This window comes from Passer domesticus, chromosome 3 (assembly GCF_036417665.1).
Source record: "Passer domesticus isolate bPasDom1 chromosome 3, bPasDom1.hap1, whole genome shotgun sequence".
Taxonomy (NCBI): domain Eukaryota; kingdom Metazoa; phylum Chordata; class Aves; order Passeriformes; family Passeridae; genus Passer; species Passer domesticus.
Genome location: NC_087476.1, coordinates 1,803,105 through 1,825,071, shown reverse-complemented (window position 1 = coordinate 1,825,071; position 21,967 = coordinate 1,803,105). Strand labels below are relative to the sequence as shown.

The following is a 21,967-nucleotide window of genomic DNA, read 5'->3' as shown; positions in this document are numbered from 1 at the left end:
AATTATTGGCGAATTATTCTGGAATTGTTTGGGAATTATTCCAGAAGTATTTGGGAATTATTGGGGAATTTTTCTAAAAATTATTGGGGAATTATTCAAGAATTATTCAGGAATTATTGGGGAATTATTTGGGAATTATTTGGGATTATTTGAGATTTATTTGGAAATTATAGGGGAATTATTCCAGAATTATTTTGGAATTATTGGGGAATTATTCAGGAATTATTTGGGAATTATTCGGGATTCATTGGGGAATTATTTGGAAATTGTTCCAGAATTATTCGGGAATTATTCTGGGATTATTCTGGAATTATTGGGGAACTATTCTGGAATTATTGGGGAATAATTTGGGAATTCTTTGGAAATTATTTGGGAATTACTCCAGAATTATTGGGGAAATATTCCGGAATTATTCTGGAATTATTTGAGAATTATTGGGCAATTATTCAGGAATTATTCTGGAATTTTTGGGGAATTATTTGGCAATTATTGGGGAATTATTCCATAATTATTCGAGAATTATTTGGGAATTATTTGGGAATTATTCAGGAATTATTCCAAAAGTATTTGGGATATTATTTTGGGGGTATTTTGGAAGAATTTTGGGAAAAATTTTGGGAATTTGGAGGAATTTTTGTGGGGAAATTTTGGGGCGATTTTTGGAATTTCGGAGCACTTTTTTAGCAAACTTGGAGGAATTTTTGGGTCAATTTTGGGGCAACTTTTGTGAGAATTTTGGGAGATTTTTGGAGGAATTGTGGAGGAAGTTTGGGCAAAATTTGTGGGAATTTGGGGGGAATGTTGGGGTGGGTTTGGGTGATTTTGGGGGAATTTTTGAGGGGAGAATTTTGGGGGAATTTTGGAGCAATTTTAATGCAAATTTGGGGGAATTTTGGAGGCATTTGGCGGGAATTTTGGAGGATTTGTGAAGGAAGTTTGGGCAAAATTTGTGGGAATTTTGGGATAATTTTGGGGCAATTTGGGGGGAAATTTGGGGAAATTTTGGGGATATTTTCGGTCTTTTTTTTGGTAAATTTTAGGAGATTTTTTTGGGAATTCGGAGGAATGTTAGGAAAATTTTGGGGGGGAATTTTGGAGGAATTTTGGGGAAAATTTTGGGAATTTGGAGGAATTTTAGTCGATTTTGGGGGGATTTTTTGGGATGATTTTGGGGAAATTTTGGGGACTAATTTTGAGGGGTTTTGGGGCAATTTTCCAGGATTTTTTGAGAAATTTTTGGGAGAACTTTGGGTTGATTTTTAGGGCAATTTTGGAGGATTTTTGGGGCAATTTTTTGGGGACTTTTGGGGAAAATTTGGGGGAATTTTGGGATAATTTTGAGGGATTTTTGGGGCGATTTTGGGATGATTTTGGGGGATTTTTGGGATGGTTTTGGGGCAATTTTGGGGGATTTTTGGGGTATTTTTGGGGTATTTGGGGGGATTTTTGGGATGATTTTGGGGGAGTTTTGGGGCTATTTTTGGGATGATTTTGGGAGATTTTTGGGGCTATTTTTGGGGTATTTGGGGGGATTTTTGGGATGATTTTGGGGGAGTTTTGGGGCGATTTTTGGGGTATTTGGGGGGATTTTTGGGATGATTTTGGGGGAGTTTTGGGGACTAATTTTGGGGGGTTTTGGGGCAATTTTCCAGGATTTTTGGAGAAATTCTGGGAGAACTGCAGGTTGATTTTTGGGATCATTTTGAGGGATTTTTGGGGCGATTTTTGGGAAATTTTTTGGGGACTTTTGGGAGACTTTTGGGGGAATTTTGGGGCATTTTTGGGGTAAATTTTGGGGCATTTTGGGGCAATTTTTGGGGATTTTGGGGAGAATTTTTGGGAGATTTTGGGGGAATTTTTTGTGAGATTTTGGGGGATTTTTGGGGGGATTTTTGGGATTTTTTTGGGGCAATTTCTCACCCGTTGGCAGCAGGAGGAGCAGAACCCAGAGGGAGAAAATTCCCATGGAGAGGCCGGAAAATCCCGCTGGAAATGATTAATTAATAATCAATCAAGGCTGGGTAATTAGGGAATGAAAATTCCCACGGAGAGGCCGGGAAATCCTGCTGGAAATGGAAATAGTTGATTAATAATTAATAATTAATGAGGGTTATGTAAATAGGAAATGAACAAAGCTATGTATCCTGTAATTATAGAATTAATTAATTTATTTATTATCAATAGAATTAGAATATAATAAAAATAAATTCAATTTATTACAAGTAAGTTGAATTAACTAGTTCTATAGAACTAGTTAAATAGAAATAAGTATTAATTATTTATGGCTATTATGTAATGTAATTAATTAATGTAATTATTAATATAATGTAACATAATGTAATTAATTAATGTAATTAGGGAAGGAATAATTATATAATGGGTGTTGATAACTGATTAATAACAATTAATTTAATGTGTTAAAAATAAATACCTTAATAATTGATTAACTAAGTGTATGAAATACATTAAGAATTCATTTAATAACTTAAAAAGCAATACATCATTAGCAAATTAATTTATTTTATTAGAAATGAATGCATTAATAATTAATTAATTTCACATATTACAACAAATACACCAAAATAAATTAATTTAATGTTAAAAATAAAGTAAATAATTAATTAAACACGTTCCCAAAAAATGCACTAAGAACTAATTTAATGGATTAATTTCATACATTAATTACAGCAATAATTAATTATTTCCGGGGGTTTTTTAGGGGTTTTTCTTGGGTTTTTTTCTGGGATGTTTCTGGGGTTATTGGGGATTTTTCCAGGGTTTAATTTTATTTTTCTGGGATTTTTGGGGATTTTTGGGGGGATTTATTTTTTTATTTTTCCAGGATTTTTCCAGGATTTTTGGGGGATTTTTCCAGTTTTTTTCCTGGATTTTCCCAGAATTTTTTCAGGGTTTTTTGGGATTTTTTTCCAGGATTTTTCTGGGCTTTTCCAGCATTTCTTTGGGGGGGGGATTTTTGGGTTCTTTTTCCCAGGATTTCCCCCCCCCGACAGGAAATTTTTTTAGGATTTTTGGGGGGGATTTTTTTTTCCCCCTGGGATTTTTCATGGATTTTTTAAAAGATTTTTCCTGGATTTTTGGGGGAGATTTTCCCAAGATTTTTGGGGAATTTTTTTTAAATGTTTTTTTTTTTTAATTTTTCCAGATTTTTTTTTTTTTTTAGGATTTTCCCATGATTTTTTTTTCCCTTTTTTTTTCCCCAGATTTTTTTTTTTTTTTTGGGGGGGGGGGGGGGGAGGAATTTTTCCCCTTTATTGCATTTATTTATTTATTTATTTATTTATTTATTTATTTATTATAGGGATTTTCTCCGGGTTTTTTTTTAGGATTTTTTAATTTGTTTTTTTTTTTTTTTAATTTTCCCCAGATTTTTTAATCTTTTCCCCCCGTTTTTTAAAAGATTTCCCCCTTTTTCCCCCCCAGGATTTTTCCTGTACATTTCAAGGTTTTTTCCAGGATTTTTCCTCGATTTTTTTTTTTTTTGGGGGGGGGCGGATTTTTTTCTTTATTATTCTTTTTTCCGGATTTTCAAAGGATTTTTCCCGGTTTTTTCCCGTGCTTTTTAACCCTGTTTCTCCCGGATTTTTTAAGCAGTTTTCCCTGATTTTTCAGGTTTTTTCCCCGTTTTTTTTCCCAGGATTTTCCCTGGGTTTTTTTTTTGTTTGTTTTTTTTCCCCGGTTTTCCCCCGATTTTTTTTTTCCCCCCGGGATTTTTTTTCCTTTTCCCCTGATTTTTTCCCGGATTTTCCCCGGATTTTTTCCGGTTTTTTTTCCCTTTTTTTCCCCGGTTTTTCCCACTCTTTCCCCCTATTTTTTCCAGGATATTTCCTGGGTTTTTTACCATTTTTCCCGGATTTCCCCCCTTTTTATTCCCGGATTTTTCCCGGATTTTCCCCCTTTATTTCCCCGGATTTTTCCCGGTTTTTTTCCCTGTTTCCCCCGATATTTTAGGGGATTTTTTTCCTTTTCCCAGGTTTTCCCCGTTTTTTCCCCTATTCATTTCCCGGATTTTCCCCGACTTTCTTTTAGGATTCTTCCCCTTTTCCCCCCCTTTTTTCCCCGTTTTTTCCCCCTGTTTTTCCTGGATTTTCCTTGACTTTTTTTAGGATTTTTCCCGGATTTTCCCCCTTTATTTCCCCGGTTTTTCCCGGTTTTTTTCCCTGTTTTTCCCGGAATTTTGGGGGATTTTTTTTCCCTTTTCCCAGGTTTTTCCCCGTTTTTTCCCCTATTCATTTCCCAGATTTTCCCCGACTTTTTCTTTAATTTTTCCCACTTTTTTCCTATTTTTCCCCCGTTTTTTTCCCCTGTTTTTCCCGGAATTTTTTGGGGATTTTTTTCCCTTTTCCCAGGCTTTTCCCCCTTTTTTCCCCTATTTTTCCCAGGATATTCCCCGACTTTTCCTTTAATTTTTCCCACTTTTTCCCCTTTTTCCCCCTATTTCCCCTTTTTCGGGATTTAACCCCTTCCCCGCCACTCCCCCTAAAATAAAGCCCCCGCCCCCACAAAAACCCCGCGGGAATTCCGCCGATTTTTGGGGGAATTTCCAAAAAAAACCCAAAAAAATCCCATTTTTGGCGCAAAAACCGGAAAATCGTCAGGAAAATCTCATTTCGGGAGGGAAAATCGGGGGGAAAAATCAAATTTTTGGCGGGAAATTCTCATTTTTTGGCGCGAAAAACCCGCGAGAGTTCCTTACCTGCGGGAGGGAGAAATTCCCGAGGAGCCGGAACGGCGGGAGGGGAAAGGGGCGGGGCTAAGGGGAAGGGGCGGGGCTAAAGGGAAATGGGGCGGGGCTAAAGGGAAACGGGGCGGGGCTAAGAGAAAGGGGCGGGGCCAGGGGAGGGACGGGAATGGGGAAAATGGGAAATTTTGGGGTGAAAAATGGGATTTTTGGGGTGAAAAATGGGATTTTTGAGGGGAAAATGAGATTTTTTTGGTATTTTGGGGGAGTTTTTGGGAAAAAATGGGAATTTTGGGGTGAAAAATGGGATTTTTTGGATATTTTCGGGGGGGAAAATGGGAATTTTTTTGGGGAGTTTTTGGGGAAAATGGGAATTTGGGGGGAAAATGGGGATTTTTGGGGTGAAAAATGGGATTTTGGGGGGATTTTTGGAGGAAAAATTGGAATTTTTGGCGGAGTTTTTTGGGGAAAAGGGGAAATTGGGGGGGAAATGAGGATTTTTTTGGGAAATACGGAAATTTTTGGGGGGTTTTGGGAAAAATTGGGATTTTTTGGCTGGAAAATGGGAATTTTGGGGGGAGATTTTTGGGGAAAAAAGGGAATTTCGGGGGGGAGATTGGGATTTTTGGGGTGAAAATGGGAATTTTGGGAGGTTTGGGGGGAAAATGGGGATTTATTTGGGGTGAAAAATGTGATTTTTGGGGTGAAAATTTGGATTTTAGAGGGATTTTTTTGGAAATATGGGAATTTTTGGGGGGGTTTGGAAAAAATGGGATTTTTTGGGGCGGAAATGGGAAATTTGGGAGTTTTGGGGGAAAAAGGGAATTTGGGGGGGAAATTGGGATTTTTGGGGTGAAAATGGGAATTTTGGGAGGTTTGGGGGGGAAATGGGGATTTTTTTGTGGTGAAAATGGGATTTTGGGGGGATTTTTCTGGAAATATGGGAATTTTGGGGGAGTTTTTGGGAAAAAATGAGAATTTTGGGGGGAAAATGAGGAATTTTTTGGAAATATGGGAATTTTGGAGGTTTTTTTTGGAAAAATTGGGATTTTTTGGGGGGGGAAATGGGAATTTTGGGGGTTTTGGTGAAAAATAAGAATTTTGGGGGATTTAGGGGGAAATGCAATTTTGGAGGGGAAAAATGTGATTTTGGGGGATTTTTTTTACAGGAAAAAATTGGAATTATTTTGAGATTTAATGAGGAATTATGGGGGGAGAAAAATGTGAATTTTAGGGGTTTTTTGGGGGGGAAATGGGAATTATGGGGGATTTAATGGGATTTTTTTGGGGGGAAAAATGTGATTTATTGGGGGATTTTTTGGGATTTTTGAGGGGAAAAAATAGGATTTTTGGAGATTTTCTAGGGGAAAAAAAAACCCGGAATTTTTGGGGGAATTTACTGGAGAATTTCGAGGGGGGGAAAGGGATTTTGGGGGGATTTTTTTGGGGAAAAATTGGGGTTTTTCTTAAGGAAAAAATGGGATTTTTTTGGGGGGGAAAAAAATAGGATTTATTGATAAAAAAGGGATTTATTGGGGGGATTTTTAGAGGAAAAAATGGAATTTTGGGGGGATTTATTGGGGAAATTTGGGGGGGAATGGGAAATTTGGGGGATTTTTTGGGGAAAAAATTTGGATTTTGGGGGGAAATGGGAATTTTGGGAGGAAAAATGGGATTTTTTGGGGGGAAAAATGGGAATTTTGGGGAATTTTTTTGGGGTGGGAAAAGGGGACTTTTAGGGGAAAAAACCCGAGAATTTTGGGGTTTTGGAGGGGGAAAAAGGGATTTTTAGGGCGGAAAAAAGGAATTTTTGGGGATGGGGAGAGGGAAAAGGGGGCGAAAAAAATTGGGGTTTGGGGCTTTTGGGGTTTTTGGGGTTTTTGGGAGTTTGGGGTTTCTGATTTTTTGGGGTTTCAGATTTGGGGTTTGGGATTTTTGGGCTTTTTGGGGTTTGGGGGTTGGGATTTTCTTGGGGTTTTTGGGTTTTCAGATTTTGGGGTTTTTGGGGATTTTGAGATTTTTGGGGGTTCTGATTTTTTGGGGATTTCTGGGGTTTCCGATTTGGGGTTTTTGACAGTTTTGGGATTTGGGATTTTGGGAGTTTGGGGGTTTTAAGATTTTTGGGGTTTCTGAGATTTTTGGGGGTTGGGATTTTGGACATTTTTGGGGCTTGGGAATTTTGGGATTTTCTTGGGGGTTTTGGGTTTTCAGATTTGGGGTTTGGGGGTTTTGGGGATTTTGGGATTTTTGGGGTTTGGGGTTTTTGCAATTTTGGGGGTTTGCGGTTTCTGATTTTTGTGGATTTTTGGGATTTCAGATTTGGGGTTTGGGGTTTTGGGGGGTTGGGATTTTGGACATTTTTTGCATTTTTGGGTTTTGGTGTTTTGGGGGATTTTGGGGTTTGGGCTTTTGGGATTTTTGGGATTTGGGGTTTTGGGGGTTTGAGAGTTTTGACTTTTTTGGCATTCTGGGGGTTTGGGATATTGGGGATTTTGGGAATTTTTTGGATTCTTGGGATTTGGGTGATTTGGGATTTTGGGGTTTTTTTGCGATTTTTGGGATTTGGGGTTTTTGAGTTTTTTGGAGAATTTGGGATTTTTGTGATTTGGGATCTGGGATTTGAGATTTTGGGTTTGGGATCTTTGGGATTTTGGGGATTTTCGGGATTTGGGATTTGAGATTTTGGGCATTTTGGGGATTTGGGGGATTTTTGTCCTTTGCGATTTTGGGGATTTTTGGGGTTTGGGGGATTTGGGATCCAGGGTTTGGGATTTTGGGGATTTTTGGGATTGGGGATTTTTGGGGTTTGGAGGGGTTGGGATTTTTGGGATTTTTTTGGGGGGGGATAATTTGGGATTGGGGTTTTGGGGTTGGGGATTTTTGGGTCTTTGGGATTTTTGGGATCTAGGGTTTGGGATTTTGGGGCTTTTCACAATTGTTTTTTGGGGTTTTTGGGATATTTGGGATTTGGGATTTTGGGCACTTGGGGGATTTTGGGGGGATATATGGGATTTTTTGGGGGGATAATTTGGGTTTGGGGTTTTGGGGATTTTGTGTTCAGGACTTGGAATTCTTGAGGATTGGGATTTGGGATTTTTGGGATATTTGGGATTTGGGATTTTTGGGGTTTGGGGATTTGGTTTTTTTTTTTTTTTGTATAATTTGGGTTTGGGATTTGGGACTTTTGGAGTTTGGGATTTTGGGGTTGGAGTTGTTCGGGACATTTGGGAATTTTGGGGTTTGGGATTTAGGAATTTGGGACTTTTGGAATTTGGGACTTTTGGGATTTGTGACATTTGGGATTTTTGGGATTTGGGATCCAAAAGGGGAAACTGAGGCCCGGAAGGGGTAGGGGCTGGTGGGGCCGATCCAAACCTCTGGAATTCCCCAAAATCCCACAGGGATCCCCCAAATCCCCCTGGGACCCCAAAAATGTTCCTCTGAAACCCCCAAAATCCCATTTAGAACCCAAAACCCCTCTGGGATCCCAAAAAATCCTCGTTTGACCCAAAAAAATCCCACAAGGACCCCCCTGAAATCCTTCAGTGACCCCAAAATCCCACTGGGACCCCAAAAATCCCATTTTTGACCCCAAAATCCCACAAGGACTCCCCTAAAATGCCAAAAAAATCCAAATTGGAGCCCAAAAATTCCCAATTTGGACCCCAAAAATCCCATTTTTGACCCCCAAAAAATCCCACTTTAATCCCAAAATCCTTGAAGAAAACTCCCCAAAAAACCTTCAGTGACTCAAAAATCCCACTGGGACCCCAAAAAAATCCAATTTTTGACCCCAAAACCCCCTTTTTTCACCACGAAAATCCCATTTTTGACCCCAAAATGCCCCAGCGACTCCCCTAAAATCCCTAAAAATCCAATTTAGATCCCCAAAATTTCCAATTTGGACCCAAAAAATCCCATTTTTGACCCCAAAACCCCCTTTTTTGACCACGAAAATCCCATTTTTGACCCCAAAAAAATCCCATCTGAACCCTCAAAAAAAAATCCCACACGGGGCCCCCCAAAATCCTTTCGTGACCCCAAAAAAAACCCCCCAAACCCCCCAAAATCTCCCCGGGAACCCCCAAAATCCTTCAGTGACCCCAAAAGTCCCATTTGGACCCGAAAATTCTTTCAGTGACACCAAAAAATCCCAATTTTGTCCCCAAAAAATCCCAATTTTGAGCCCAAAAATCCCTTTGGGAAACCAGGAGTGGGCGGGGCCTAGATCACCGAGGGGGCGTGGCCTCATTTAGGGGGCGTGGCTTCGGCAAACCCATTGAGCAATGTGAGGGGCGTGGTCTCTTTGGAGGGGCGTGGCTTCACATAGGGCCATGGGCGTGGCTTTTATGGAGGCGTGGCTTCACTGAACCCAGAGTCAATGCGGAGGGGGCGTGGCTACACCTCAGGGGGCGTGGCCTAAACTGGGCCAAAGTTCGGGGCCGCGGGTTCGAGTCCCGGCCATGGCGCGAGCCGTGCTCTTCGACCTTGGCGGGGTTCTGCTCAAACCGGGCCTGCAGCACTTCCTGAGCACCTGCGAGCGCGACTGGGCCCTGCCCAGGTAGGCCCGGCTCGGTTGGGCCCGGTTTGGCTCGGTTTGGCTCGGTTTGGCTCGGTTTGGGCTCGGTTTGGTAAAGCCGCGCCCGGCACGGCTGGAAGCGCCCGCCCGCCTCTCAATAAGCGGCAGCGCCGCCCGAGTCCCGCGGAATCAACGCGAGGATTGTGTGGTTGGCGGCGCCGCCCGCGAGGGGATTGAGTTTGGGAAGTTTGGGGTTTTTGGGGTTTTGGGGTTTTTTGGGGTTTGGGGTTTTGGTATCTCGGATTTGGGGTTTGGGGTTGGTTTGAGGTTTTGGGTTTTTGGGGTTCTTGGAGTTTTTGAGGTTTGGGGTTTGAGGTTTGGGGTTTTGGGTTTGGGGTTTTTGGGGATTTTGGGGGTTTGGGGTTTGGAATTTGGGGTTTGGGGTTTCAGATTTGGGGTCTGGGGTTGATTTGAGATTTGGGTTTTGAGGTTTGAGGTTTGGGGGTTTTGGGGTTTTTGGGGTTTTGGGGGTTTGGGGTTTGGAATTTGGGGTTTGGTATCTCGGATTTGGGGTCTGGGGTTGATTTGAGGTTTTGGTTTTTTGGGGTTTTTGGACTTTTTGAGGTTTGGGGTTTTGGGTTTGGGGTTTTTGGGATTTTGGGGGTTTGGGATTTGGGGTTTCAGATTTGGGGTTTGGGGTTGGTTTGAGGGTTTTGGGGTTTGGGGGTTTTTGCAGTGTTTGGGGGTTTTGGGGTTTGGGGAGTTTATGGGGTCTGGGATTTGGGGGTTTTGGGATTTTTGGTTTGGGGGTTTTTGGGGTTTTTGGGATTTGGGATTTTTGGGATTTGGGAATTAGGGTTTGGGATTGGGATTAGGATTTTGGATTAGGGGCTTTCTAGGATTTGGGATTTGGGATTAGGGTTTTGGATCTGGGATTTGGGATTTGGGGTTTGCGGTTTTGTGGGTTTTGGGGTTTGAGGTTTGGGATTTGGGTTTTTGGGGGGGTTGGGGCTTTGGCATTTGGGGTTTGAGATTTTTTGGGATTTGGGATCTGGGATTTGGGGGTTGGAGTTTTTTGGGATTTGGGAATTTGGGTTTGGGATTGGGATTAGGATTTTGGATTTGGGGTTTCAGATCTGGGATTTGGGGTTTGGGATCTGACATTCAGGATTTGGGGTTTTGGGGGTTGGGATTTGGGGTTTTTTGGGATTTTGGGTTTTTTTGGGATCTGGGGTTTTCAGGGATTTGGGATTTTTGGGATTTGGGGTTTAGGGTTTGGGGTTCCAGATCTGAGATTTGGGGATCTGGGGTTTGGGGGTTGGGATTTTGGGGGTGTTTTGGGATTTGGGGTTTTTTTATGGGATTTGGGATTCGGGATCTGGGACTTGAAATTTGGGTTGAAACTTTGGGGGTTTGGGGTTTTCAGTTTAGGATCAGGGATTCGGGTTTGGGATCTTTGGGATTCGGGATTTGGGATTGGGGTTTCAGACCTGGCTTTGGGGAATCGGGATTTGGGATTTTGGGGGTTTGGGATTTTTTTATGGTGCCTGGGATTTGGGATTTTGGATCAGGGATTTGGGGGTTGGGATCTGGGATTTGGGGGTTTTAGTGGGATTTGGGATCTGGGGTTATTTGGGGATCTGAGCTTTGGGGTTGTTATGGGATCTGGGATTTAGGATTTGGGATCTGGGGTTTTTATGGGATCCGGGATTTGGAATTTTTATGGGATTTGGGATCTGGGTTTTTAGGGGATCTGGGATTTGGGATTTTTATGGGATCTGAGCTTTGGGATTTTTATGGGATTTGGGATCTGGGGTTTTTATGGGATCTGGGATTTGGGGTTTTTAATGGGATTTGGGATTTGGGTTTTTTTATGGGATTTGGGATCTGGGTTTTTTATGGGATCTGAGCTTTGAGTTTTTTATGGGATTTGGGATCTGGGGTTTTTATGGGATCCGGGATTTGGGGTTTTTAATGGGATCTGTGGTTATTTTTGGGATCTGAGCTCCGGGGTTTCCCTCCCAGGGGGTTCCTGGAGGCCGCTCTGGATTCCGGCGGATCCCAGAGCCCGAATTCCCGAGCGCTGCGGGGCCGGATCGGCCTCAGCCAGGTGGGATCGGGATCCGCACGGGGGTCGGGATCCACTCAGGGACTTGGGATCCTCCCAGGGATCGGGATCCACTCCCGGGGGTTGGGATCGACCTGAGGGTTCATGGGGTTTGGGATCCACCTCAAATTTCCTGGGATTTGGGATCCACCCCAGGATCAGGATCCGTCACGGGTTTCAGGATCCACTCAGGGGTTTGGGATCCACGCCAGTATTTGGGATGGATCCTGGGATTCTGGATCAGCCCAGGGATCAGGATCCACTCCAGGGTTTGGGATCCACCCAGGAATTTGGGATCCACATTGGGGATGTGGGATCCACCCCAGTTTTCCTGGAACTTGGGATCCACCCTGAGATTTGGGATCCACCCCAGGGTTCGGGATGCACACCAGTGTTTGGGATGGATCCGGGGATTCGGGATCCACACGGGGATCGGGATCCGCTCCGGGGTTTGGGATCCAGCCTGGGGTTTGGGGTCCACTCTGGCATTCGGGATCCACCCCGGGTTTGGGATCTGCTCCAAGTTTTCTGAAATTTGGGATCCAGCCTGAGATTTGGGGTCCACTCTGGGGTTTGGGATCCATGCCACTATTTGGGATGGATCCCGGGATTTGGGATCCACCCTGGGATTGGGATCCACTCCTGGGTTCGGGATCCACCCAGGGATTTGGGTTCCACCCCAGATTTCCTGGGATTTGGGATCAGCCCAGGGATCAGGTTCGACCCCAGGGTTTGGGGTCCAGCCAGGGATTTGGGATCCACATTGAGGACGTGGGATCCACCCCAGATTTCCTGGGATTTGGGATCTGCCCGGGGATCGGGATCTGACCCCTGGTTCAGGATCCACTCCTGGATTTGGGATCCACTCCGGGATTTGGGGATCCACATTGGGAATTCAGGGTTCACCCTGGGATTGGGATCCACCCCAAATTTCCTGGGATCTGGGATCCGCCTGGGTATCAGGATCCACCCTGGGATTTGGGATCCACATTGGGAATGTGGGATCCAGCCTGGGATTTGGGATCCACCCCGGGATTTGGGATCCACCCCAATTTTCCTGAAATTTGGGATCCACCCCAGGACTGGGATCCATCACGGGTTTTGGGATCCACTCCGGGGTCTGGGATCCACCCTGAGATTTGGGATCGACCCCGGGGTTTGGGATCCATGCCAATATTTGGGATGGATACCAGGATTTGGGATCAGCCCTGGGGTTCCGGACCCACCCTGCGGTGTGGGATCAACCCAAGGATTTGGGATCCACTCTGGAGTTTGGGATCCACCCCGGGATTTGGGATCGACCTCGGAATTCGTAGGATTTGCAATCGACCCCAGAGGTTTGGGATCCACCCTGGGATTCCCAGGATCTGGAATCGACCTCAGGGATTTGGGATCCACTTCAGGATTTGGGATCGGCCCCAAATTTCCCAGGATTTGGGATCTACTCCAGGATTTGGGATCAACCCCGAGGAACTCTGGGATTTGGGATCCACTCCAGGCTTTTGGATCGATCTCGGAATTCACAGGATTTGGGATCTACTCTGGAATTTGGGATCTACCCCGGGATTTGGGATCGACCTCAGGGATTTGGGATCACCCCCAGAATTCCCAGGATTTTTGGGAAGGGGCTCCAACTCCTGGATTTGGGATTTTGGGAATAATCCAAGGACACGGCAAGGAGAAAACCCCATGGGAGAAATCCAGGGATTTCCCAGATTTTCCAACTTGGAATTCCTGGAATTTCTGAACTTTTCCAAAAGGGATTTCTCTGGAATTTTGGGGCTTTTCCAGCCTGGAATTTCCTGGAATTTTGGAGCTTTTCCAACTGGGATTTCTCCGGAATTTTGGGGCTTTTCCAACCGGGATTTTCCTGGATTTTGGTTGTTTTCTCACCTGGAATTTTTCCCAAATTTGGAGACTTTTCCAACCAGGAATTTTCCAGAATTTTGAGCCTTCTCCCACAGGGATTTTTCCCAAATTTTCCGACTTTTCCAAGTGGAAATTTCCCAGATTTTGGGGCTTTTCCAACTGGGATTTTTCCAGAATTTTGGGAATTTCCACACAGGATTTTCACAGATTTTGGTGCCTTTTCCAGCCTGGAATTTTCCCAACATTTCCAGGAATTTCCTGGAATTTTTGCCTTTTCCAACCAGGAATTTCCCGAATTTCAGAGCTTTTCCAATGGGGATTTCCCGGAATTTTGGTGGTTTTCCAACCTGGAATTTTCCCCAATTTCGGGGCTTTTCCAACTGGGATTTCTCTGGAATTTTGGCGCTTTTCCAACCTGGAATTTTTCCCAGATATTGGGGCTTTTCACACCAGGAATTTTCCAAATTTTGGGGCTTTTCAAATCAGGAATTTCCTGGAATTTTGGAGCTTTTCCAACCTAGAATTTTCCCCAGATTTTTGGGGTTTTTCCCTGGGATTTTTCTGGACTTTTGGATCTTTCCCAATCTGGAATTTCCAGAATTTTGGGACTTTTCCAACCAGGAATTCCCCAGACTGTGAAGTTTTTCCAGCTGGGAATTTCCCAGCTTTTGTGGCTTTCCCAGCCGGCAATTTCCCAACTTTCTGAGCTTTTCCAACCAAGAATTTCCCATATTTTGGGCTTTTCCAACCAGAAATTTTCCCAGATTTTTGGTGGCTTTTCCAGCCGGAATTCCCTGGAATTTCCCCTTCCCGTTTTCCCAGCTGCTGTCGGAGCTGGAGGAGCGCTGCCGCGCCCGCGGCCGCTCCCTGGGCGTGGCCGTTCCCGAGGGATTCGCGGTGTCCCGGCCGTTCCGGGAGCTGCGGCACCGCGGCCGCCTGGAGCAGCGGCTGCTGAGCGCCGCCAGCGAGCTCCGCAGACACGGTGGGGATGAGGGAATTCCGGGAATTCCGGGAATTCCGGGAATTCTGGGAATTCTGGGAGCGGTGGGTCCTGGATGTTGGGAATGTCGGGTTTGGAATGGTGGGGATGTTGGGTTGGGAACGTTGGGAATGGTGGGAATGTTGGGATGGTGGGTCCGGAATGTTGGGTTTGGGATGGTGGGAACGTTGGGAACGATGGGTTTGGAATGTTGGGAATGTTGGGTTTGGGGTGGTGGGAATGTTGAGAATGGTGGGGATGTTGGGAATGGTGGGTCTGGAATGTTGGGAATGGTGGCAATGGAATGGTGGGAATGTTGGGAATGGCGGCTGCTGAGCGCCGCCGCCGAGCTCCGGAGACACGGTGGGGACACCAGGGGATGGAGGGAATCCCGGGAATTCTGGGAATTCTGGGAGTGGTGGGTTCTCAATGTTGGGAATGGCGGGTTTGGAATGGTGGGGATGTTGGGTTGGGAATGGTGGGAATGTTGGGTTGGGAATGGTGGGAATGTTGGGAGCAGCGGCTGCTGAGCGCCGCCGCCAAGCTTCCCAGACACGGTGGGGACACCGGGGGGGGGAAATCCCGGGAATTACGGGAATTCTGGGAATTCTGAGAGTGGTGGGATGGTGGGTTCTCAATGTTGGGAATGTTGGGTTTGGAATGTTGGGGATGTTGGGATGGTGGGTCCTGAATGTTGGGAATGTTGGTTTTGGGGTGGTGGGAATGTTGGGAATGGTAGGAATGGTGGGAATGGTGGGTCTGGAATGTTAGGAATGTTGGTTTGGGAATGGTGGGAATGGTGGGTCTGGAATGTTGGGAATGGTGGGAATGGAATAGTGGGAATGTTGGGAATGGCGGCTGCTGAGCGCCACCGCCAAGCTCCGGAGTCACAGTGGGGACACTGGGGGATGGAGGGAATCCTGGGAATTCTGGGAATTCCGGGAATTCAGGGATAGTGGGAGTGGTGGGATGGTGGGTCCTGAATGTTGGGAATGGTGGGTTTGGAAAGTTGGGGATGTTGGGTATGGAATGGTGGGAATGGTGGGTTTGGAATGTTGGGAACATTGGGTTTGGGATGGTGGGAACGTTGGGAATGGTGGGTTTGGAATGTTGGGAATGTTGGTTTGGGAATGGTGGGAATGTTGGGAGCAGCGGCTGCTGAGCGCCGCCAGCGAGCTCCGGAGACACGGTGGGGATGAGGGAATTCTGGGAATTCTGGGAGCGGTGGGTTCTCAATGTTGGGAATGTTGGGTTTGGAATGTTGGGGATGTTGGGTATGGGGTGGTGGGAATGGTGGGAATGGTGGGTCTGGAATGTTGGGAATGGTGGGATTGGAATGGTGGGAATGTTGGGAATGGCAGCTGCTGAGCGCCGCCAGCAAGCTCTGCAGACACGGTGGGGACACTGGGGGATGGAGGGAATTCCAGGAATCCTGGGAATTCTGGGAATTCTGGGATGGTGGGAATGGTGGGTTCTCCATGTTGGGAATGTCGGGATGGTGGGTCTGGAATCTTGGTAATGGTGGGAATGGAATGGTGGGAATAGAATGCTGGGAAGGTTGGGTTTGGAATGTTTGGGATGTTGGGATGGTGGGTCCTGAATGTTGGGAATGGTGGGCTTGGAATGTTGGGAGTGTTGGTTTGGGAACGTTGGGAATGGTGGGAAAGGTGGGAATGGTGGGTCTGGGATGTTGGGGATGATGAGAATGGAATGTTGGGAGTGTTGGGAATAGTGGGAATGGAATGGTGGGAATGTTGGGTTTGGGATGGTGGGAACGTTGGGAATGATGGGTTTGGAATGTTGGGGATGTTGGGATGGTGGGTTTGGAATGTTGGGAATGTTGGGTTTGGGGTGGTGGGAATGTTGGGAATGGTGGGAATGGTGGAAATGGTGGAAATGGTGGGTCTGGAATGTTGGGAATGGTGGGAATGGAATGGTGGGAATGTTTGGAATGGCGGCAGCTGAGCGCCGCCGCCGAGTTCCGGAGACACATTGGGGACACCGGGCAGGAATCCTGGGAATTCTGGGATGGTGGGGATGGTGGGGATGGTGGGAATGGTGTGTTCTCAATGTTGGGAATGTTGGGATGGTGGGTCTGGAATCTTGGTAATGGTGGAAATAGAATGTCGGGAACGTTGGGTTTGGAATGTTGGGGATGTTGGGTATGGAATGGTGGGGACTTGGGAATGCTGGGTTTGGAATGTTGGGAATGTTGGGTTGGGAAAGTTGGGAACGTTGGGAATGGTGGGGATGGTGGGTCTGGAACTTTGGGAATGTTTGCTCTGGAATGGTGAGAATGGTGGGAATGGAACCTTGGAATGGTGGGAATGGAATGGTGGGAATGGAATGGTGGGAATGGTAGAATGGTGGGGATTGGTGGGAATGGTGGGAATATTGGGATGGTGAGTATGGAATGTCGGCAATGTCGGGATGGTGCCAGTGGAATGTTGGGAACGCCGGGATAGAGAGCAGGAACAGCCCCAGGGAGGAGCCACCATGCGGCTCCTGGCCATTCCCACCCTGAGATCCTGGCCATTCCCACCTGGAGATCCTGGCCATTCCCACCAGGAGATCCTGGCCATTCCCACTAGGAGATCCTGGCCATTCCCACTGTGATATCCTGGCCATTCCTACCATGAGATCCTGGCCATTCCCACCAGGAGATCCTGGCCATTCCCACCTGGAGATCCTGGCCATTCCCACCAGGAGATCCTGGCCATTCCCACCATGAGATCCTGGCCATTCCTACCATGAGATCCTGGCCATTCCCACCTGGAGATCCTGGCCACTCCCACCATGAGATCCTGGCCATTCCTACCATGAGATCCTGGCCATTCCCACCTGGAGATCCTGGCCACTCCCACTTGGAGATCCTGGCCATTCCCTCCATGAGATCCTGGCCATTCCCATGATGAAATCCTGGCCATTCCCATTATGAAATCCTGGCCACTCCCACAAGGAGATTCTGGCCACTCCCACAAGGAGATCCTGGCCATTCCCACCGTGACATCCTGGTTGATTCCACCGTGAGATCCTGGCCATTCCCACCGTGAGATCCTGGCCATTCCCACCGTGAGATCCTGGCCATTCCCACCAGGAGATCCTGGCCATTCCCAGCATGAGATCCTGGCCATTCCCACCGTGAGATCCTGGCCATTCCCACCAGGAGATCCCGGCCATTCCCACCAACTCCACCCTCGTCATCTCCCCATTCCCAGCCTCCAGGAATGTCCCCCCTGGAGCTCCCCCCTCCATCCCACCATCCCATGACCTCCTCCGGGAGCCCCATTCCGGAGAAACCCCGGAGAACTTCGTGCCGAGGACATCTCCAAACCCCGCGGGCGGGGAGGAGAGGACAAATCCCGAGCTCCGGGATGAGAACTCCGGGATTTTCCCAGGATTCAAGACCTGTGTCCTCACCAACACCTGGGTGGACGACACCTCCTGGCGGTCCCTGACGGCCGCGCTCCAGGAGCAGCTCCGGCGCCACTTCGACCTGGTGCTGGAATCCTGCCGGATCGGGATGGCCAAGCCGGAGCCCGGCGTCTTCTCCTACGCCCTGGAGGCGCTGCAGGCGCGGCCGCAGGAGGTGACGCCATCCCAGAAAAAACCTGGGAATGGGGGGTTGGATGTGCCCCAGATCCTGGGGTGTTCCCAGGGTTGGGAAGCCTTGGGAGATGCCACCACAATCCCAAAAAAGTGGGATTTTCCATTCCCCAGATCCTGGGGTGTTCCCAGGGTTGGAAAGCCTTGGGAGATGCCACCACAATCCCAAAAAATCCAGGGAATGGGGGGTTGGCCATCCCCCAAAATCTTTGGATATTCCTGGGATTTTGAAGCCTCAGGAGAAGCCACCACATCCCAAAAAAATCTGGGAATGGGGAATTGTCCATGCCCCAGATCTTGGGATGTTCTGAGGGTTGTGAAGCCCCAGGAGATGCCACCACATCCTAAAAAAAAGGGAATGGGGGATTGTCCATCCCCCAAATCTTTGGATGTTCCCAGGGATTTGAAGCCCTGGGAGAAGCCACCACATCCCAAAAAAAACCCTGGGAATGGAATGCTCCTCCAAACCCACAAACCCTTGTTTGAATCCTTGGATTTTCCTGGGAATGGGAAGCCCCAGGAGATGCCACCACATCCCAAAAAAATCTGGGAATGAGGGATTTCCCAGGCCCCAAATCCTTGGATGTTCCCAGGGACTTGAAGCCCTGAGAGAAGCCACCACATCCCAAAAAAATCTGGGAATGGAACGTTTCCCCAAACTCAAAAATCCTTGGTTGAATCCTTGGATTTTCCTGGGAATGGGAAGCCCCAGGAGATGCCACCACATCCTTAAAAGAATGGGAATGGGGGATTGTCCATGCCCCAAATCTTTGGATGTTCCCAGGGATTTGAAGCCCTTGGAGATGCCACCACATCCCAAAAATCCAGGGAATGGAACACTCCTCCAATCCCACAAATCCTTGTTTGAATCCTTGGATTTTCCCAAGATTAGGAAGCCCCAGGAGATGCCACCACATCCCAAAAAAAACCCAGAAAATTTGGAATTTTCCCAATCCCACAAATCCGTGGTTGAATCCTTGGATTTTCCTGGGAATGTGAAGCCCCGGGAGATGCCACCACAATCCCAGAATTTTTGGGAACGGGGGATTTTTCCCGCCCTTGGATCCGAGCCTGGGCCGTTCCCGGATTTTTTTTGGTTTTTCCAGGTGATTTTCCTGGATGAGCTGGAGGAGAACCTGGCGCCGGCGCGGGAGCTGGGCATGGCCACCATCCTGGTGCGGGACACGGAATCCGCCCTCCGCGACCTGCAGGAGCTCTGCGGGATCCAGGTGCGGGAAAAAAAACAACCCTGGAATTCCCGGATCCGCCATCCCGGGATCCGGCGGGATTCCGTGGAACTCCGCGGAATTCCATGGAGATGATTCCGGCAGCTGCTGGGCCGGGAGGAGGCGCTGCCGAGGCCGATCGCGCCGGAGGAAGTCGCGCACGGATACGTCGACATCCGCGTACGGAAAAACGGGAATAAGGAGCGGGATCCGCTGGGAATCCAGGCTGGGATCTTCTGGGAATGCTGGCTGGGACCTTCTGGGATCTGGGAAGGGAGGTGAATCCAGGCTGGGATCTTCTGGGAATAGCTGGGATTTCAAGGCTGGGATCTTCTGGAAATCCTGACTGGGATCTTTTGCGACCTGGGAATATGGGCTGGGATCTTCTGGGACCTGGGAATCTGGGCTGGGATCTTCTGGGAATGGCTGGGATTCCAAGGCTGGGATCAGGGAATGGCTGGGATTCCAAGGCTGGGATCTTCTGGGATCTGGGAATGGGTGGAATTCCAGGCTGGGATCTTCTGGGAATGGCTGGGATTCTGGGATGGGGTCTTCTGGGCATGGCTGGGATTCCAGCCTTGGATATTCCAGGATCTGGGAATGGGTGGGATTCTGGGACAGGATCTGGGAATGGCTGGGAATCCAGGAGGGGATCTTCCGGGATCTGGGAATGGGTGGAATTCCAGCCTTGGATCTCCCAGCAGCTGGGACTGGCTGGGAATCCAGCTGGAATCTTGGGAATGTGTGGAATTCCAGGTTTGGATCATCTGGGATCTGGGAGGGGCTGGGAGTCCAGGGTTGGAATGTTCCAGAACCTGGGGCTGGCTGGGAATCCAGCTGGAATCGTGGGAATGGCTGGGATTCCAGGCCGGAATCCTCTGGATTCCGGGAAGGCCAGGATGGTCGGTTCATTTCCATTTTTCCGGGTTCTGTGTGGAATTCCCGTTGTTTTTTGCCTCCCCAGCCGGGCGTGCGGCTGCTCTTTGCGGAATCATGGGCTCTGGAATTCCGGGTGCGGAGTTCCGGAATTCCAGGCTGGGAGAAGCTCTGGAATTCCATCTAGGAAGGGCTCTGGGCTCTGCAATTCTGGGTGCTGAGTTCCGGAATTCTGGGTTCTGAGCTGTGGAATTTTGGGTGCTGCATTCCAGAATTTTGGGTGCAGATCTCTGGAATTTAGGGTTCTGATTTCCAGAATTCCAGACCAGGAGGGGCTCTGGGCTCTGGAATTCCAGGCCAGGAAAAGCTCCAGAATTCCAGGCTGGGAAGGGCTCTGGGCTCTGGAATTCTGGGTGCGGACTTCCAGAATTTCAGTCTAGGAGAGCTCTGGGCTCCAACATTCCAGGACAGGAAGGGCTCTGGGTTCCGGAATTCCTGGCCAGGAAAAGCTCTGGAATTCCAGCCGGGAAGGGCTCCGTGCTCCAGAGTTTGGGGTTCTGAGCTCTAGAATTCCGGGCGGGAAGGGGCTCTGGGCTCTGGAATTCCGGGTGCTGAGTTCCGGAATTCTGGGTTCTGAGTTCTGGAATTTTGGGTGCTGAATTCCAGAATTTTGGGTGCTGGTCTCCAGAATTTTGGGTTCTGATTTCCAGAATTCCAGGCTGGGAAGGGCTCTGCGCTCTGGAATTCCGGGCCAGGAAAAGCTCCAGAATTCCAAGGTGGAATGGGCAATAGGCTCTGGAAATCTGGGTGCTGAGTTACAGAATTTTGGGCTCTGAGCTCTGGAATTCCAGGCCTGGAAAAGCTCTGTAATTCCAAGCTGGGAAGAGCTCTGGCTCTGGAATTCTGGGTGCAGATCTCCGGAATTCTGGGTGCTGAGTTCCAGAATTCCAGGCCAGGAAGGGTTCTGGGCTCTGGAATTCCAGGCTGGGAAGGGCTCTAGGCTCGGGAATTTTGGGTGCTGAGTTCCGGAAGTCCAGGCTAGGAAGAGCTTTGGGCTCTGAAATTCCAGGACAGGAAGGGCTCTGGGTTCCGGAATTCCTGGCCAGGAAAAGCTCTGGAATTCCAGCCAGGAAGGGCTCTGGGCTCTGGAGTTTGGGGTTCTGAGCTCTAGAATTCCGGGCGGGAAGGAGCTCTGGGCTCTGGAATTCCAGGTGCTGAGTTCTGGAATTCCAGGTGCTGAATTCCAGAATTTTGGGTGCTGATCTCTGGAATTTTGGGTTCTGATTTCCAGAATTCCAGGCTGGGAAGGGCTCTGGGCTCCGGAATTCCAGGCCAGGAAAAGCTCCGGAATTCCATCTGGGAAGGGCTCTGAGCTCTGGAATTTTGGGTTCTCAGCTCTAGAATTCCAGGTGGGAGCTGGGCTCTGGAATTCCAGATGCTGAGTTCCAGAATTCCAGTCTGGGAGAAGTTCTGGAATTCCAGGCTGGGAAGGGCTCTTGGCTCTGGAATTCCGAGTGCTGAATTCCAGAATTTTGGGTGCTGAGTTCTGGAATTCCAGGCTGGGAAAAGCTCTGGGTTCCAGAATTCCAGGCCAGGAAGGGTTCTGGGCTCTGGAATTCCAGTCTGGGAAGGGTTCTGGGCTCTGGAATTCCAGGCCAGGAAGGGTTCTGAGCTCCGGAATTCCAGGCTGGGAAGAGCTCTGGGTTCCGGAATTCCAGGCCAGGAAGGGTTCTGAGCTCTGGAATTCCAGGCTGGGAAGATCTCTGGGTTCCGGAATTCCAGGCCAGGAAGGGTTCTGGGTTCCAGAATTCCAGGCTGGGAAGATCTCTGGGTTCCAGAATTCCAGGCCAGGAAGGGTTCTGGACTCCGGAATTCCAAGTGGGAAGTTCTCTGCCCTGCGGAGCTTTCCCTGCCGGGTCTGTCCGTTCCCGTTTTTCCGGGCCGGGTGCAGAATTCCCGTTGTTTTTCCCGTTGTTTTCCGCAGCCGGGCGTGCGGCTGCACTTTGCGGAGCTGGGCCGGGGCCCGGCGCTCTGCCTGTGCCACGGATTCCCGGAGTCCTGGCTCTCCTGGCGCTTCCAGGTCAGC

The 21,967-nt window shown here is 48.1% G+C and overlaps 2 protein-coding genes across 9 annotated transcripts in view; one reads left to right on the top strand and one right to left on the bottom strand.

Annotated features, from left to right (window-relative positions):
- The window catches only part of EFR3B (EFR3 homolog B), a 316,353-nt gene that overhangs the window by 67,049 nt on the left and 227,337 nt on the right, over positions 1–21,967 (bottom strand). The gene's annotated exons all lie outside the window — the stretch shown is intronic.
- EPHX2 (epoxide hydrolase 2) overlaps positions 9,124–21,967 on the top strand; it is a 29,288-nt gene continuing 16,444 nt past the window's right edge. For both annotated transcript variants that reach the window (XM_064411503.1, XM_064411502.1), the window contains exons 1-7: positions 9,124–9,260; positions 11,244–11,328; positions 14,017–14,176; positions 17,572–17,762; positions 18,886–19,008; positions 19,111–19,185; positions 21,866–21,961. In XM_064411503.1, coding sequence (XP_064267573.1) covers positions 9,163–9,260; positions 11,244–11,328; positions 14,017–14,176; positions 17,572–17,762; positions 18,886–19,008; positions 19,111–19,185; positions 21,866–21,961 — 828 coding nt within the window. In that variant the 5' untranslated portion in view covers positions 9,124–9,162. The remainder of the gene's footprint in view (positions 9,261–11,243; positions 11,329–14,016; positions 14,177–17,571; positions 17,763–18,885; positions 19,009–19,110; positions 19,186–21,865; positions 21,962–21,967) is intronic.